The 17,067-nt window shown below is 41.6% G+C and overlaps 1 protein-coding gene across 1 annotated transcript in view; it reads left to right on the top strand.

Moving 5' to 3' along the window:
• The window catches only part of LOC145397801 (uncharacterized), a 90,133-nt gene that overhangs the window by 24,019 nt on the left and 49,047 nt on the right, over positions 1-17,067 (top strand). The window contains exons 4-8 of the mRNA XM_080270822.1: positions 144-210; positions 574-749; positions 3,974-4,068; positions 11,160-11,167; positions 13,141-13,264. Of these exons, the coding sequence (XP_080126948.1) occupies positions 144-210; positions 574-749; positions 3,974-4,068; positions 11,160-11,167; positions 13,141-13,264 (470 nt within the window). The remainder of the gene's footprint in view (positions 1-143; positions 211-573; positions 750-3,973; positions 4,069-11,159; positions 11,168-13,140; positions 13,265-17,067) is intronic.

The raw sequence follows: 17,067 nt of genomic DNA, 5'->3' as shown, positions 1-17,067 counted from the left end.
TATATTATGTATATACAGAGAGAGAGAGAGAGAGAGAGAGAGAGAGAGAGAGAGAGAGAGAGAGAGAGAGAGAGAGAGAGAGAATCACCGTAGTGAAGAGGATAAGGGCCCCTGACTCAGGGTGTTAATCTTCTCGTTCACAGCAGCCCTGGGATGCATGATGTGGGAAGTCACGCCATTCCAAGAGAGCCAGTCAAATTCTATAGTGTGGCCCGCCCTGCCCCGCCACTACCACAACTACCACCCCCACCCCCACCCTCACCACAGCACCAGCTACACCCACCACCATCACGACACCAGCTACACCCGCCATCACAACTACCCGAACCCCAACCACTACCGCACCAGCCACAGCTATCGCCACACCCACCACCATCACTACCTCATCCACAATACCCACCACCACAGCAGCCTCTCCCAGGACCACACCCACCACCACAACAGCCTCTCCCAGGGCCACACCCACCACCACAACACCATCACCCAGACCCACAACCACAACCACAACCACGACCACAGCCACCACAACCACAGCCCCAGCCCCAACCACAACCACAGCCACCACAACCACAGCCCCAGCCCCAGCCCCAACCACAGCCAAATCAACAGTCACAGGTTCAAGGTCTACCGCAACCAATACCCTTCCGGCCGTCCAAGCTGCTACCGCCCACTACCCACCGCTCAACCACACCCCTCACTATAACTACACCATCAGTCACTCCACCACACACTCTCCTTCCGCGTCTCAGGTAAGTTATTTGTATATATATATATATATATATATATATATATATATATATATATATATATATATATATATATACTGTACACACACGAGGTCTGTTCAGAAAGTATCCGACCTTAGGCTCAAAAAAAAAAAATAAATAAATAACCTGTTGAGCCAGGACACTAATCCCCCTCACAATAGGCCCTTTCAGACGACAGACATAACCCAGCATTGTTTCCGCCGCCTGAAACATTTTTTAGAGTCAGTTTTCGGTATCTCCTGCAGGTGCGTCGTCCCAATCATCATGATCTCTTCTCTCGTCTCGAATCAGGAACCCTTCAGCAGAGTTTTGAGCTTGGGGAATAACCAAAAGCTGCACAGAGCCAAGTCTGGTGAATAGGGAGCCCGCCGGACCTGCGGGACGTTGTGCTTGGCCAAAAATTCCTGAATCTTTTGAGAAGAATGTCATAGCGCAGCTACTTTCCAAAGGTCTGATCTCTCCCACCGAACTGCGTCACGAAGCTGACGGATAATGTCGAGATAGTAATGTTTGTTGACAGTTTGTCCTTCTGGTGGTGCCTATTCATGATGCACGACACCACTGTTGTCAAAAAATTAAATAAACTGTCAACATGCGAGTGCTTTTCATCTTTCTGTGGACCTGTCGTGCCTTTTTTGGCCTAGGCGACCCTGCATGCTTCAGTGGGACGGCTGTGCTTTGGTTTCTGGGTCCTACCCTTACACCCAAGTCTCATCTCCAGTGATAACAGTCTGCAGAAAGTCTGAATCGCGATTTGCATACTCCACAGGTCTTGAGCAAAGTCCATCCGAGAGAAAAGGTCAAGAATGCGACGAAGCACCTGCGGGAGATACGTAAAACCGACTTTGGGAAGTGTTTCACTCAGTGGAAAGATTGCTGGGCTACATGTGTCAAGTCAGAAGGGACCTACTTTGAGGGGGATTCGTGTCCTACCTCAACAGGTCTGCTATTTTTTTTTTTTTTTTTTTTTTTAAGAGCCTAAGGTCGGATACTTTCCGAATAGACCTCGGGTATAAGTTACAGGGAATTTGTGTAGCCAGTGATTTCATGAAATCCATAGGGCATTCGTGAAATGAGTTTGAAATAGGATGAGTTAATTAAGGTTAGGTTAATTTAGGCTGTGGTTAGGTTAGGCTTGGATAATCTAGGTTAATTTTTTGTTAAGTTAGTGTTGGTTAGTTAGGTTAGGTTAGGTTAGATTAATTTAGATGACTGCTTTAGCATTCACTTAAATTAACCTAACCTAACTAACCTAGCCGAATCAAAACTAAACTTAGTCTAGATCATCCCAGCCTAACCTAACATAGCCGAAATTAAGCTAGCATTGATTAACCCATCTAACTCATTTTACGAATTCCCTACGGATTTCTTGAAACCACTGGTTACACAAACTCTATATATATATATATATATATATATATATATATATATATATATATATATATATATATATATATATATATATATATATATATATATATATATATATATATATATATATATAATTTATTGATTTACTTCCTGTCATTAACTTTATTTACAGAGTATTATTCGCAATTACACCGGAAGTATTTCAGAATATGCTTATTGTTTTCAAGACGGGATTCTCTCTCTCTCTCTCTCTCTCTCTCTCTCTCTCTCCAGTATATATATATATATATATATATATATATATATATATATATATATATATATATATATATATATATATATATATATATATATATATATATATATATATGCGAAAATGAGCTTGTGTGTGAGGCTGCGTGCATGTATATTACCTGAACGCTAATAAATTTTTTTTAATAAGGTTGTAATACTTTTGAGGTAAATAGTTCATTACAAGACACTTTGTTCTTCTGTTTTATTTATATATTATTTCACGAGCTTACTAAATATGGGAGCTACGCTTTTATGGTTAGTGACAGCTTCGTCTTTTTTATATAAAGTGTAATAATACACCTGGCGCCATCATTTAGTGGAGGTCTAGCATTACCTGCATGTACTATACATATCCAGCGGTTGTTGTGCAGCATTTGTTACATTGCATGTTGAGTGCATTGTCATTCTGCTGACTGCATGATCTACTTGTGGATGGTGGAGGCCATTATGTTGCAGGGTCCCTTGATAATTCACCATTTTACAGCTGCTAAATCCAGTTGTTTATAAATGATAAGTGAGGAAGTTGAGATCATGCTGTGTAATACCTTCATATATACAAATAATTCTCTGCAGTTCTCACAACTTGCTACCATCCTTTCCAGTAGATCCATCATATTCAGGCTAATTATTTCAGAGAGGATTCAGACTGGGCCTCATCGCCAGTAGCAAATTCAAACATTATTATTTGTACTCAAAGAATACGCACCTGAGAATGTATCATAAAGATTCAATGATCAACCGCAATATTAGATACTTGCTTAAGTATACTTATGTAATTATTGGTATACATAAAACAGGCTAAAGAAGAACAATGAAAATGATTTGGCTAACAGAAGAAGCTGTCTCTATGTCCTCTTCTATTGCAGTTTTACATTACTTGTTATTGGACAGGAGGTTGTCAACAGACAGTTAAATAATGGCCATCGATACTTAGGCTGACATACGGAAAGAAAATTTGGAGGTTGTAAATGTTTGACTCATGAAATAATTTTTTGTGATGTTACAGCCATGTGGTGCAGCCTCTTCATATTTAATATCCAACGACTCCAATTGGTGATACTGTCCGTAAGCGTGTCGCCGAGGGGTTCCCAGGCGGTTCCCGTGCACAGTGTATCCTAAAATTATTATACTCGTTTTTTGTTAGGTCTCTCGATTTATTTTTTTTCACACACTCAACATTTACTTTGAATTTCCGTGTTGCATATGCTACTAAAAAGTCCTTTCTGACAATCTTAAGACGACAAAAAGTGAGATATGGAAGTGCTGTGTCGTGGTTCTGATAAGTTGTCCACTTCTCTCTGCAACCGTGATTCAGGCTGCCACCACACAGAGAGAAATACGGGACAAAGTTCATGTGTAGTCAAATAAGTTACGCAAGGATATGTGGGCGTCTTTACAGGAATCTGTGTTGCTCGACGCATGGATACTTCTCTGTGTTTAGCGATATCTGGTTTCCACCTGGCATTCTTCTGCACTAACCAGTAGTAAGAGTTCGTCATGTTTGCCATAATGCCCCAAAGAAATCGTTTATTTTCTTGCAGGAACCGAGGTCAGAGTCCACCGCCTCGTACCAACCCCACCCACAACCCCACCAGACGAGGCCAAGTGGTCAACGCTCCCAGCCCCGCTCTCACAGGTAACCAGATCCCACAGGTAAACAAGCTCCACAGGCAACCTAACTTTACAGGTAACCAGGCTCCACAAGTAACCAGGCTCCACAAGTAACCAGGCTCCACAAGTAACCAGGCCCCACAGGTAACCAGGCCCCACAAATAACCAAGCTCTACGGGTGATGAAGATTTACAAATAACCAGGACCTACAGGTAAGCCGGTCCCACTGGTAACCAAGCTTTACATGTAACCAAGCTTCATAACTAATCATACCCTACAGAATCACAGGTAACTAGACAACACAGGTAACCAGGTTTCACAATTAACTAGACTTCACGGGTAACTAGACTCTACAGGTAACCAGGCTGCACAGACAACCATACTCCACAGATTCACGGGTGACCAAGTTCCACAGGTAGCCAGGTGCTCTTCGAACTAATTAGTATGGGGCTGCCTTCCCTTTGATGTGTGATACTCATTTACATTTTTCCTCTGCAAGTTCACCCATTTCTTTTTTAGATTTGCTTTGCTTTTTACTCTAGATTTTTCAGTGACCTTTGAATTCCCAGGCCATAATTTTGCCGGCCAGCTCCCCAACCCTGATATTGCCACAGAGACCCTGGTTGCTGCAGATTAAACAAGGTAGTACGGCCAGATTTATTTTAGTCCTGTTATTTTGCTTGGGTATTCAACTGCGACTTTATATATATATATATATATATATATATATATATATATATATATATATATATATATATATATATATACAGTATATATATATATATATATATATATATATATATATATATATACTGTACATATATATATATATATATATATATACAGTATATATATATATATATATATATATATATATATATATATATATAAATGATTTTCTATTCACATAACTGCTTCAACGCGAGGACGTTTCTTTGGTTTAATTATTGCTCTTATTGGTTATTTTATTCACTTCAAGAGAGCACCCAAATTTTGAAGGGGTCAGTAAAAGCTATATCTAACTCCTACTCTCGAAAGGTCTCTCATGCTGAATAAAATCGTGTGGAGGTTGCAAGAACAAACTAAGAAATTCATCATCGGAGTGAGGACACTCCAAGTACCAGAGAGAAGTGGCTTCATATCCTTTTAATTTCCAAAGATAGCTAATTTTCACCAATCACGGAATAAATAAATGAAGTGAAGCACCAGCTTACGCTTAGACGGAGGTCACGGATTTATGCGGTTAAAAAAGAACACCTATTGCAGTTGCCTCAGTTGTTCATCACTAACAGAATATCAGGAAGTGTAAAGCTGGAGCCACTGTATTCTTTACGTATTCTCCAAGACCGTCTTATTATCTCTCGCTGCTTAAGGGAAAAGAAAGTGTATATTGTTTCCGTTTGCTTCCATAACCCAGCTTTAAAAATCTTGTACAGTGCTAGAACCGGAAATACGTTCTTTGCATGACAACATAGTTTCCTCCCTCCCCTACTTGACTATCATCTCTCTCACTCCCCAGCCTCTCATTCCACGTCATTGTTTTCCTTTCATCCTCTCCCCCTCGCTCTTGTGGCATCACTCCCTCCTGCAGTCTCTCTCTCTCTCTCTGTCTCTGTCTGTCTGTCTGTCTCTCTCTCTCTCTCTCTCTCTCTCTCTCTCTCTCTCTCTCTCTCTCTCTCTCTCTCTCTCTCTCTCTCTCTCTCTCTCTCGCTCGCTGGCTTGCTCGCTTGCGCTCCGCTGATCCTGCTCCAGAAGGTTGAGGCGCACACGCTTACCAGTTCTTACACGGTCTGAGTAAATTTGAGTGATTACTCCGTGTGCAAATACAATGTCTGTGTTTACAAGTGTCTTGGACATACTATGCCAGTGTAAGGTGTGAAAATCCAGTATATATGCCAGAGTTTTGCTGTGTGTATTGAGTGGGGAAAACTTTGTCCTGTCGCGTTTGTTTACGTTTGGCGCCAACAAGGATGACTGCGGTGGGTGGTTATCATTCTCGTGGAAGTGAAAAGTATCACCCTGTGTTTAGAGCTACGATTGGGTGAGTGTTAACTGTATGTTGTTTCACAGGTAAGAACAGTTTATACTCGGTATAAGCTTTCGGAAACTAGAATGGCACTTTGAAGAGCACATACCTCCTCCAAGGCCCAACATGAAGTTCCTTTTAAATCAGTCAAGTCTAATCCAATATGGAAAAAGACTACCCCCCTGTAATAGAATATTTAAATCCGCTAAATCCGGAATTTTAAATGGATCCGCGCCAAACTGTACACATTCGTAGATACCAGCATCCTATATATGCCTTTTTTTTATATATATCAAGATCAATGCAATATTCACTTTAAAATTTACGAAAATGTCGAAAAACGCCTTATCTCGCAATGCTAAAGAATGTGAAAAAAAATTCCTGGATCCTCACCTTTATACGGATCCTCACCAAAATTTAATAGAGTCTATTCTGGGCCAAGGCCCATTCTTCAACTAAGTTTCGTGGAAATCCGTCCAGTAGTTTTTGTGTAATCTTGCTCACAAACCAATCAACAAACAAACGGACGGGTAAAAGCATGACCTCCTTGGCGGAGGTAATGAGTGGAACTTTGTTTTGATTTGACTTTTTTCTTTTCTCCAGCCGACACTGTTGGCTGAGTGGAATTTATAATGTTTTGACTTGTTTTTGCTCAAGCTGAGCTTTAGTTTGGAGTGATACAACGTTTCAGTTTATTGTTGTGTTATACAGTAGAGTGGGAACTACTTTCGTGATTAGAGCTGAGCAGTGATTTGAGTTGAGCAGTTTGTGGCAGTACCTTACTTTGTGATTGTGGTTGGCGCCTTTGTGTTCGTGGATGTATGCAACTGTAGCCTGGCACAGAGTACTTGGTGTATTTAGTGTTAAGTATTCCCCTGTGCACAGTGTTGTAAATGCGTGGATACCGTTCCCTTAGTTTTGTTCATTGTTTTCACCAGTGAAAACAGGTTACATCCCTTGTGAACAGATATTTAATGAGTAGAGTTTTGTTTTGACTACACCTTCCCACGTCTAGCCTGCCTTTGTTTGGGCTACTTGGTTAACCATTTTTTTTTTTTTTTAATCTCTCTCTCTCTCTCTCTCTCTCTCTCTCTCTCTCTCTCTCTCTCTCTCTCTCTCTCTCTCTCATCTCATCTCATCTCATGGTAAGTTAGAATATTTAGCAAGTAGATTCCCCCTTACTTCACTTGAAAAGACAGTTTGCATCTCAGCATTTAAATAACTATTGCCGCAAGGTAACTCCCTGTTTCTTTTTTTTTTTTAATGGTACACCATACACGTAATTATTTTTGTTTACAGATAGCACTTTTTTTTTCGTAGTTATAGACAAATTTTTTTCCTCCCTGTTTATAGGCAATGCGTCATCCGGTGTATTATTATATCTGTTCCCGTGCATTCTAGGAATTAACAAATTTTTAGTACCTCCTTTCCAGGTGACAACACATTTTTCACTTGTGAGCGCTCAGTTAACTTTGCATTCTTTGGAACAGCAGTCATCAAAATGCCCTGGAACTTAACGTGCACAGCCTGCACCGGTAGTTGGGGGAGTTTATTGCAAACAAAGTCGGGAGCAGTGTGGAGGGGGGCAACACCCCTCGGTCAAGGATTGGTGTTGTCCAAGGTAACACATTGTCCCCCCTCCTGCTGCTGAAAGTAACTAACCCCTATTTGAACAGGATAATTTCCAGGTAGTGCGAAATGGTGCGAGGGGGACAAGGACGCGACGCATTGTACCGGTCACGACTTTCAATAAATTCCAGATATTGGTTGACGCTGATGAAGATACTCATGAGGCTCGACTGGTGGGGGACTCAATCATCCGTTGACAGCTTGTGGGGTTCTGTGGTAGAGCACCAACTAAAAGAAAGCGATATTGCATTCCAGGTGCCGGACTTGATGTAACTGAGGCTGTGGACACTGTTTTGGAAGGTACAACTAATGAAATTTTGGTTATCATACACGCAGCAGCCAACGATGTATTGCGAACCCGGTCTGAAGAGCTCCTGAACAAGTTCAAGGTGATGCTCCAGCGTTACAAGGAAAAACAAAATTAATAGTGTTCTCATTTCAGGTGTTCTCTCCAGGACTGCAGCAAGCAGTTTCTTTCATAGCAAGGCTTCTAACTTAAATATTCGTATTAAGTCCCTTTTCTTACAGGATGGTATTGAGTCCGTAGACACCTGGAATCACATATATACAGCGGCGGGCTTTGTTTGCACTTGATGGTCTGGACTTAAATGCGGTTGGCTCTGCTCGTCTTGGTCGTTTATTGGATGATGCAATGTATTTTTTTGCAGGCAAGAAAGCACTCATCATGTAAGGCCTATAGGCGACATTACTTTTAGCGAGAATGATGCTCGACTTGCCACTGGTGAACTTAAAGTGAATAAAACATATGGATCAGATAAAATATCTCCACGCATTCTAAAAGATGCAGTGGATGTAATATCTAAGTCATTAGCTGAGCCATTCAATAAATCATTATGAAACAATAAGGTGCCTCGTGAATCGAAATCAGCGAATATAATCCTGATATTCAAAAAAGCAACAAATCGCAACCAGAAAGTTGTCGACCAATAAATTTAACTTCTGTGGTGTGCAAGCTGTTGGAAACTATTACCAGAGATAGGTTTGTTAAGCACTTAGAAAAAAAATAGTCTCATCAAAGATTCACAACATCTATCTATCTATCTATCTATATCCAGACGCCTCAATCCCGTTTGGGGTGGCCACAAACAAGTCGCCTCCAAGTCGCCCTGTCCCCCGCCATTTCACTGCCCTGCTCCCAACTCACACCACCCTCTCTCATATACCTCTCCACCCCATCCCTCCATCTCATCCTCGGCCTCCCTCTCCCTCTTCCCCCCTTCACCTCACTCACATACACTCTCTTCGTCAGTCTTTCACCCTCCATCCTCTCCACATGGCCAAACCACCTCAGTGTGTTCCTCATAACGCTCCCTATCACATCCACATCAACACCACAACGTTCCTTTATATCCTCATTCGTCAGCCTATCTCTCCATGGGACTCCACAGGCTCCTCTTAAATAACTCATTTCCACTGCTCTCACTCTTGACTTGTGTCCTTCCAACAACGTCCAAGCTTCACTTCCGTACGTTAGAGTTGGTATCACAATACTGTCATGTAGTAACTTTTTCACTTCCATGCTCACTTCCCTGTTTCTTATCACTGCTTTCAAAGAACCAGCAACCTTTCTTCCCTGCTGTACCCTTTCAAGCACTTCACCCTCCAAACCTCCATCCTTACTCATCACACTACCCAAGTACTTAAACGTACTCACATTTTCCAATTCCTCACCATCCAACCTCGCTGTACATTCACTGACTTCACCTCTCTCAAAGACTATCACTTTACTCTTCCCTACATTCACCTTCAGATTCCGTTTCTTACACACTCTCCCAAACTCATCCACCAAGCCTTGCAGCTCCCCTTCGTCTTCATTCAACAACACAGTATCATCTGCAAACAACAGTACATGGAGTTTCCAAACACTATCCTCTCTCACCAGGGCCACTCCAACATCCACTACCCTACCATGAAATAATCGCTCTTGCCTTACGAATCTCTTGGATTTCTTTTATGATATTTTCAGTAAATATGGTGAGACCAGATCTGATGACATTGTATATCTCGATTTTCAGAAAGCATTTGAGACAGTTTCCCATAAAAGACTACATCAGAAATTGAATGTGCATGGGTTCAGAGGCAGTGTGCTTGGGTGAATCGTTAATTGGCTGACAGAACGTAAACAGATTGTTGTAATAAATGGTAAAAAATCAGACTGGACAGATGTTACTAGTTGTGTGCCACGGGGCTCAGTATTGGGTTCTATTCTGTTCTTAATATACATAAACGACATAGATGAGTTTTTTTTTTTTTTTTTTTTAAATAACCATATTTTTTTTTATGATACTGAAATTTGCAACAGAGCAGACACATCTTTACAGAGGCAGGCAGTACAGAATGACCTCAATCGACTGTTTATTTGGGCCTAAACCTGACAGATGGACTTTAATATTATTAGATGCAAAGTGCTGAACATTGGAAATAAAAATGGAAAAGCCAGTTACACCACGAACAATATTCAACTAGATAATGCCAGTCGTGAAGAAGACTTAGGAACAATACTAACAAATGATCTTAAACCAAGCAAACAATTTATCTAGGCTGTTAAGAAAGTCAGCAAATTTATCCGATTCATTGGTAGACCGTTCAAATATATAAATTATCATCCTCATTTTATACAATTCTCCAGTTCTTCCCACACTAAGTATTGTGTCCGGTTCTGGTTGCCATGTTACAAAAAAGATATAGTAGAACTGGAAATAGTACAGAGAAGCGTGACCAAAATGATACCTAGATTGAGAAACAAACCATATGAGGAGCGTTTAGAAGTCCTGAATCTCTTTACCCTAACTAAACGCAGATTACAAGAAGATTTAATTCAATTATTTAAAATATTCAAAGGACACAATAACACGGCTGTCGATAAATACTTCATAGTTGATCACTCGGATGTATACTAGAGGCAATGGTCATAAAATAATCGGAAAACTATTCCAGTCGCATGAAGCTAAGCATTTCTTCTTTAATAGAGCTGTAAATGGTTGGAACAAATTATAGTAAACTGTGACGCAGTACCCACCTTTAAAGGTCGCTTGGTTAAGTACGGTATCTGACTTCTAACCCCCAACTTAATATGTTTATTCCTGAATAAAATATTTCTGTATATATATATATATATATATATATATATATATATATATATATATATATATATATATATATATATATATATATATATATATATATATATATATATATAGTTGCGCTCGGATAATGTAACACGCAGAACAACACTAATAAATATTGTTGACGTCCTCTTCAGGAATAGAGTTTAGATTAAAATTTCCTTTTCTTCTTTCCTATGAAATTTCCTTGACAGTTTTTCTATACTGCATGGTGATCCTATTCACTATTTCCTTTCGGCTTCGGCTGGAGGATTTGGTGGGTGGGAGGGGGGAACTTTCCTGCTTTTCTATCCATGTTCATAACTGGTAGGGTAGTTTTGTTAGTTACAACATTCCAATTCCAAACAGCTACGAAAGGACCAACAGGTCTGCTGATGTTTGCTTTCCTTTGTAATCATTTGTACTCTCTCTCTCTCTCTCTCTCTCTCTCTCTCTCTCTCTCTCTCTCTCTCTCTCTCGCTCTGTCGTCTTTCACCCCTCTAGCTATTACACAATTTCCCTCTCATCCTCTCACTTCTTGTCTTTCTTAATCAATATATCTTCATTTCCTCTTTTCTTCCCATTGTATCTTCCTCCTCTTGTTCTCCTTCATATAAATCACTATTCTCCGTCAGTACCTTAGCCCGAATTTCCACTCATAGTGTCTTCTTCCCTCTGCGCATTCCTAACTCACATCTCCCATGTATTCCCTTTTCATTTTCGTTTCACCTCTTCCTGTATACCTTTTTCCCTACACCTACAACCTTTTCTTCCAGCTTACATTGCATTTTTATTGTTTTATTTCCACTCCCCCTCCCCCACAACTTTTTGCCCACTTATCTTACTTATATTTTCCCGCCTCTCCTCTCCTTTCAGATTGTCTGCCTTATCATACCTTTATTTTTCCGTTTCTCCTCTCCCTCCAAATTGTCTGCCGTTCTGAAGCATCATTTCTCTTTCTCCTCTACGCCCATGCATTTAAACATTCTCCTTTATCTCTCATTTCCTCCTCCCACTTCTCCCTTTTTCCCTATTCCCTCCCTCTCCTCCCTGCTGCACTTTCTCTTTCCATCTTAAACTCTTCCCTCTCTCTCTTACTTTCCAGCCTCTCCCTTCTTTCTTACCGTTCCCCAAACCTCTCTCCCCTTTTCATCTGCACCCTCAGCATTCTTTTCTCATGCCACCTCCCTCTCTACCTCCATTCTGCTACTTTTTTAACTTCTTATTTTCAATCCACAACAATCCTAACCACTCTCACTACTTCCTCCCACACCTCTGTCCCTACTTTCTCATTTTTATCATTCTCCTAACCTATTTTTCTCCACAGCCAATCACTCTACTTTCGCCACCCATCTAATCTCTATCATGCCTTTCTGTCACATCATATCCCCTTCCCCTTCCTATCACACCATACCCCCTCCCCTTCCTTGCCTAACCTCCTCATTACCTAATTCCTCCTCCTCTTCCTCCCCCACAGTAAACCCCTTCCCCTTCTTCCCCAACCTTCGTATTCCCTAATTCTTTTTTCTCCTTCGTATTATTCCAGGACCCTTTCCCTCCTCCTTGTCACACCATAACCCCTCCCCCTCCCTCATTTCATATGTCCCTCCTCCTCCTCCTTCCTATCGCACCATAATCCCCTGTTCCTTTTTCTTTTTCATCACACCTTAGCCTCTCCCCCGGCTTCGTATCACACCATAACGTCTCATTCTTTTTCCAACCATATGTCTAACCCTTTCTCCTTCTTCCCACCATACCCCTAATCTCTTCTCTATCCATAACCCCTCCTTCTCCGTTCCCAACCCTTTTTCATTTTTCTAAATCCTTCCCTTCCTGCTTTAACCACTGTCCCACTCATCTCCTCTACTTTAATCCTTCCTCCTTTCCAAACACATCCCACTATTGTGACCCCTCCACGCTTTTCCCTAACCCGTCTCCCACCTTCCTCGGCTCTGCCTCCTCCTTCGATAACCCCCTCCCCAACTTATGCCATCCCCGCTCCCTCCTATCCTAACCTGTCCCCCTCCTATCCTAACCTGTCCCCCTCCTATCCTAACCCTCCTCTCCTTTCCTAACCCCTTTGTCTGTCTTCAGTTTGCTTCCCTTTTACGTTTTCACAGCTGTGCAGTCAAGGATCGAAGATTGCAAGAGATGTTCTAGGGAAAACTGAGTCGGTAATAATTGATTGTCTGCCTTTTAACCCTCGCGTACTCCATGGGCATAATTCTTCTTCCCAACAATACTCTCTCCTGCTCCTCTTCCTTCCAGAACCCACCTGCTTCCCTAATTCCCCACCCCTTCATAATCCCCAGGGCAGGACCCAGTAGACGAGGCTGTCCTGACGCCCCTGGGGACCCTCAGCAAGTCAGGGGTGAGGGGAGACTCTGACCCTCACCACCATCACAACCACCCCACCAGGCACCCACACACCGCGGTACCAGGTGAGTACGAGTTAGGAACGAGGGAATGAAGGTTACAATCTAGGTGGTTAAGGCTTAGGAACGAGGTGATTAGGGGTAACGAATAATGAGGCTGGAAGTTAGGAATGAGATCATAAGGATTTAAGAGCATGGTGATTAATAGTTAGGAACAAGGTGATTAGCTTTTAGGAAAGAGGTGATTAGAGATCAGGAACGAAACGACTGTGTGTTATGTACGAAGTGATTAGGTGTTAGGTGCTTAGTGATTTAATGTAGGAACAAGATAATTAAGGGCTAGAAATGAGGTGATAGGGGGTTAGGAATAAGGGAACATTGTTAGGAACGAGGTGATTAGGGGTTAAGAATGAAATTATGAGGAGTTAGGGACAGGGTGATCAGGGTTTAGCGGTGAATTGATAAAGGTTTTGCGAAATCGGGTTAAGAATAAGGTTATAAGGGTTGATGAGTGGTTGCTGTCGTGATTTATTGGGACAGAGCACACGATTTCTACCGACGCGTCGTGCGTTCTGTCCCACCCAGGGGCCGTTGGTTGACATCGGGAAAGGCATCTGGTTGCAAAGTGCTACACAGTTATATATATATATATATATATATATATATATATATATATATATATATATATAAACATTAACCAGGGACAGTGTCTCAGTTCGTCAAAGAGTGGGAATCACTGCGTAATACAGCATCAGTTGTTAGATGCAGTTGGATGCAGTGGCGATATCGTGACGGTTATAGATTTATGAGTGGTAAGGAACGAGGTGATGGGGGAAATGCTAATGGGTTGTTTGGAGCGAGTAATTTAGGTCGGCTCTGAGAGCTGATATATTCTTATTTTATAGGCAAGCCAGATGTGTGATAACGAGAGTTAATGAGTGTTTAAGAGTGCTTCCAGTCAGTTCTTACGTGACCTAACCGAGTCTACCCAGTATGGTTAAGAATCAGGCCAACACTGTAGGTTGCACACCCGTCATTTGCTGATCGTCCCTGTAATGCTCGTGTATATAATCTGTGACCCCATTACCAACATAGGAGAGAGCGGCATTACCAACATAGGAGAAAGTGGAAGCGAAAACAGTAGTGAGGGTTTGTTGGTTCTCACTTTAACAAAAAAGCAAGAACTGTAGAAGCAGTCGTAAGAGATGTGGAAATCTGGTCGTAAGGAACGAGTATCCTAACCCCTATACTAAGGAAGGTTCTTAAGATATTGGTCGCAGGAATAAGATATTAAGTACGTCACGGTGTTGAAGAGGTTAATGGAAATTGTTTGTAATCCCTTCACAAAAGAGGCTTTTCCTAAGGTGAACGATATCGTTTGGTGATGGCAATCTTATAATGATACAGACGTAATTGTAATGCACGACATAAAACAGTGTGATGAGTGATTAGGGATCGGGCGATATATGATGAAAACGCTCGCTAAAAGTCAAAGCCCCACAGATTTTAAGTACTAAAGCGTACCAACTCAAAGACTAAAAGCTTTAAACACAAACCATATTACTCTTAATGTCTTTAATCAGATGACGTAATCTTATCATTTTAATCAAGCCAACACCAGACAGCTTAAGGGAGATGCCTTGTAGGGAAGAGGTTCATTAAGGAAATATCTAACCCCTCTGATTTGCATGATTTCTCTTACGACGAATAAAAATCGTCTGGAGATACTGGGAACAATACATAAAAGACGTCCTCTGGTACAAAACCACAAACCCTGCAGACACAAAAACACACACACTCCTGGATGGCGTTAGTATCTTTGGATTGTCAGTTTCTAATGGGGAATGTTGAATTCATGGGGGCGTCTGCAGGAAACGACGCAGTTTAAGTACGAGGCCTCTTTTTATAGCTTGGCTGGACTTTACGGCTTAATGGAGTTTTCGAAAAAAAAAAAAAAGTCCATGGGGAAGTTGCCTCGCCCTCATTTTTTGCAGCCACTTAATGAGCTCATGGTCGGCTGAGACGAAGCTATATGATGGAGAAAACTGAGGAAAAGTGCAATAGAACAATGACAATAATTCCCGGGATTTTACTCTTCAGCTAACGTAGTATGCGTATAAACTACATCTTTTTATAAATATACTGCTATTATTGTTACCCCATCAGGGGCCCAGTGCAAGGATAATTAGGTCAGGTATTTAAAGCGGTGATCAGTCACTCCCGCCAGAGCAGAATGTGAGCAATAAAACCCGATCACCACTTTGAACTGGACCATGACGAGCCACATCCTTTTTCTATTTGTTTCCGACTCTGATATAAACTACAATCCTGAGGCCCAGCAGCCCTCCTACTTTTCATACAACTTCGTATGTTACCGTTTGGACGTTATATCCCACCGTCCAAGCTAATGTTGTCTCATTCAGAATTGGTGTATTGTTATTGGTAGGGATGTTTAATGACATGTAAGAGTCATGTGGATCATTAGTTTTGTAAAGGTCGTTTTAGCGAAATTTCATTCCACAAACTGCTCCCCTCACGAATCCGAGATTGATCTCGCTTAGTATCGAACAGCAGCCAAATTCCTATATTCACTCTTCCACCATCTTAACCCACTAGGTAAAGCGTCCATTTGTTTGTTACGTGGTTATCATTCAAACTAGTAGAGGTAGGTGGTGGCAACCATTTTCCACCTACCTGAAGTAGTTTTGTCTACTTCTTCCATGACCTTTATCTTTCTGTGCTGTGTCTACCTTCCTTTCTGCCCACTTCTCTCTTTCCTTCCTGCCAGTGTATATTACTCTTCTTTTCACTTCAGGCGCTCGACAGTGACTGACAAGTCTAATAGTTTTCAGTAAACCCCTGTTAAGTGGGTGAGACGCAAATGCGGCGTCCATCCATGAACCAAACCTCCACACTTTTCCCCACGCACCGCTGTGACGAGACGCTGTCACTAGTGAGGGAACATTGGTTCACTGAACGTGAGGGCCCAGCATGGGCAGTTGCTTGCCTGTGGTTGAAGGGTCTTCTCAGCCAGACAGATCGTGGTTGATCAATAACAACAGATCAACTTAGTAAATGGTTCGTTTAGTTTGTCACCCTTTGTTGATTCGCCTGAAATAAGTCTAGTAAACGTACAGTCATTATACTGTATATTATTATGTATCAGATGGAGGCACCCTTGTGGTAGGTGTGGGCGGCCTCCGTTCAGTCACATAATGTAGTTGTGAAACTCGGTGACTTTACGCTGAGTGACAAATTAAATGTTATCATGTGTTCCACGGAGCCATTTACTAAGACAGATGGTAACCATATAATCAAATGACGCCCGGTTGTATAATGAGTTAAGGCGGTTCAACCAGAATGACGCCGTGAGGGTTTAGAGCCGAGTGTTTGGAGTTTATTACCCACAGGTGAAGGAGACTGACTGCCCTCGCTTTAAATGTCAGGAAGAGGTAGAAAGTGTATTATTATAATTATTTTGTGGTAGGTGGGGGCGCTCACCATCCACTCACTCAATGTAGTGCTGCTTTGGATGTCTGCCCATTCCTGTCCTCCTTCCTCTTCTTCCTTTCCTTCATTCTTTCCTCTGCCATCTTCCTACGGGTGACTTTACACTCCCTCTTCTGTCTTTCTTTTCTACATTCTTTTCTCTTCCTTCTGCCTCTAGGTAGCTGGCTGTACACTGAGTGACAAGCCAAATGGATTCTTGTACACTAGGAAACCATTTACTACACTGGGTGATAACCTTATAACCAAATTATGGGGCCTGGTGATTTAGTGAGTAATTAAGGTGCCCCAGTCAGATTGAGCCGGTACTGGTTTATATCCAAGGGATGGTTAGGGTTTATTGCTCACGTAATGCCACTCAG

This window comes from Coenobita brevimanus, chromosome 43 (assembly GCF_032717465.1).
Source record: "Coenobita brevimanus isolate Jiangsu-jjx chromosome 43, ASM3271746v2, whole genome shotgun sequence".
Classification (NCBI taxonomy): Eukaryota; Metazoa; Arthropoda; class Malacostraca; order Decapoda; family Coenobitidae; genus Coenobita; species Coenobita brevimanus.
The sequence above is the reverse complement of the archived record's forward strand: the minus strand, read 5'-3'. Positions and strand labels throughout refer to the sequence as shown.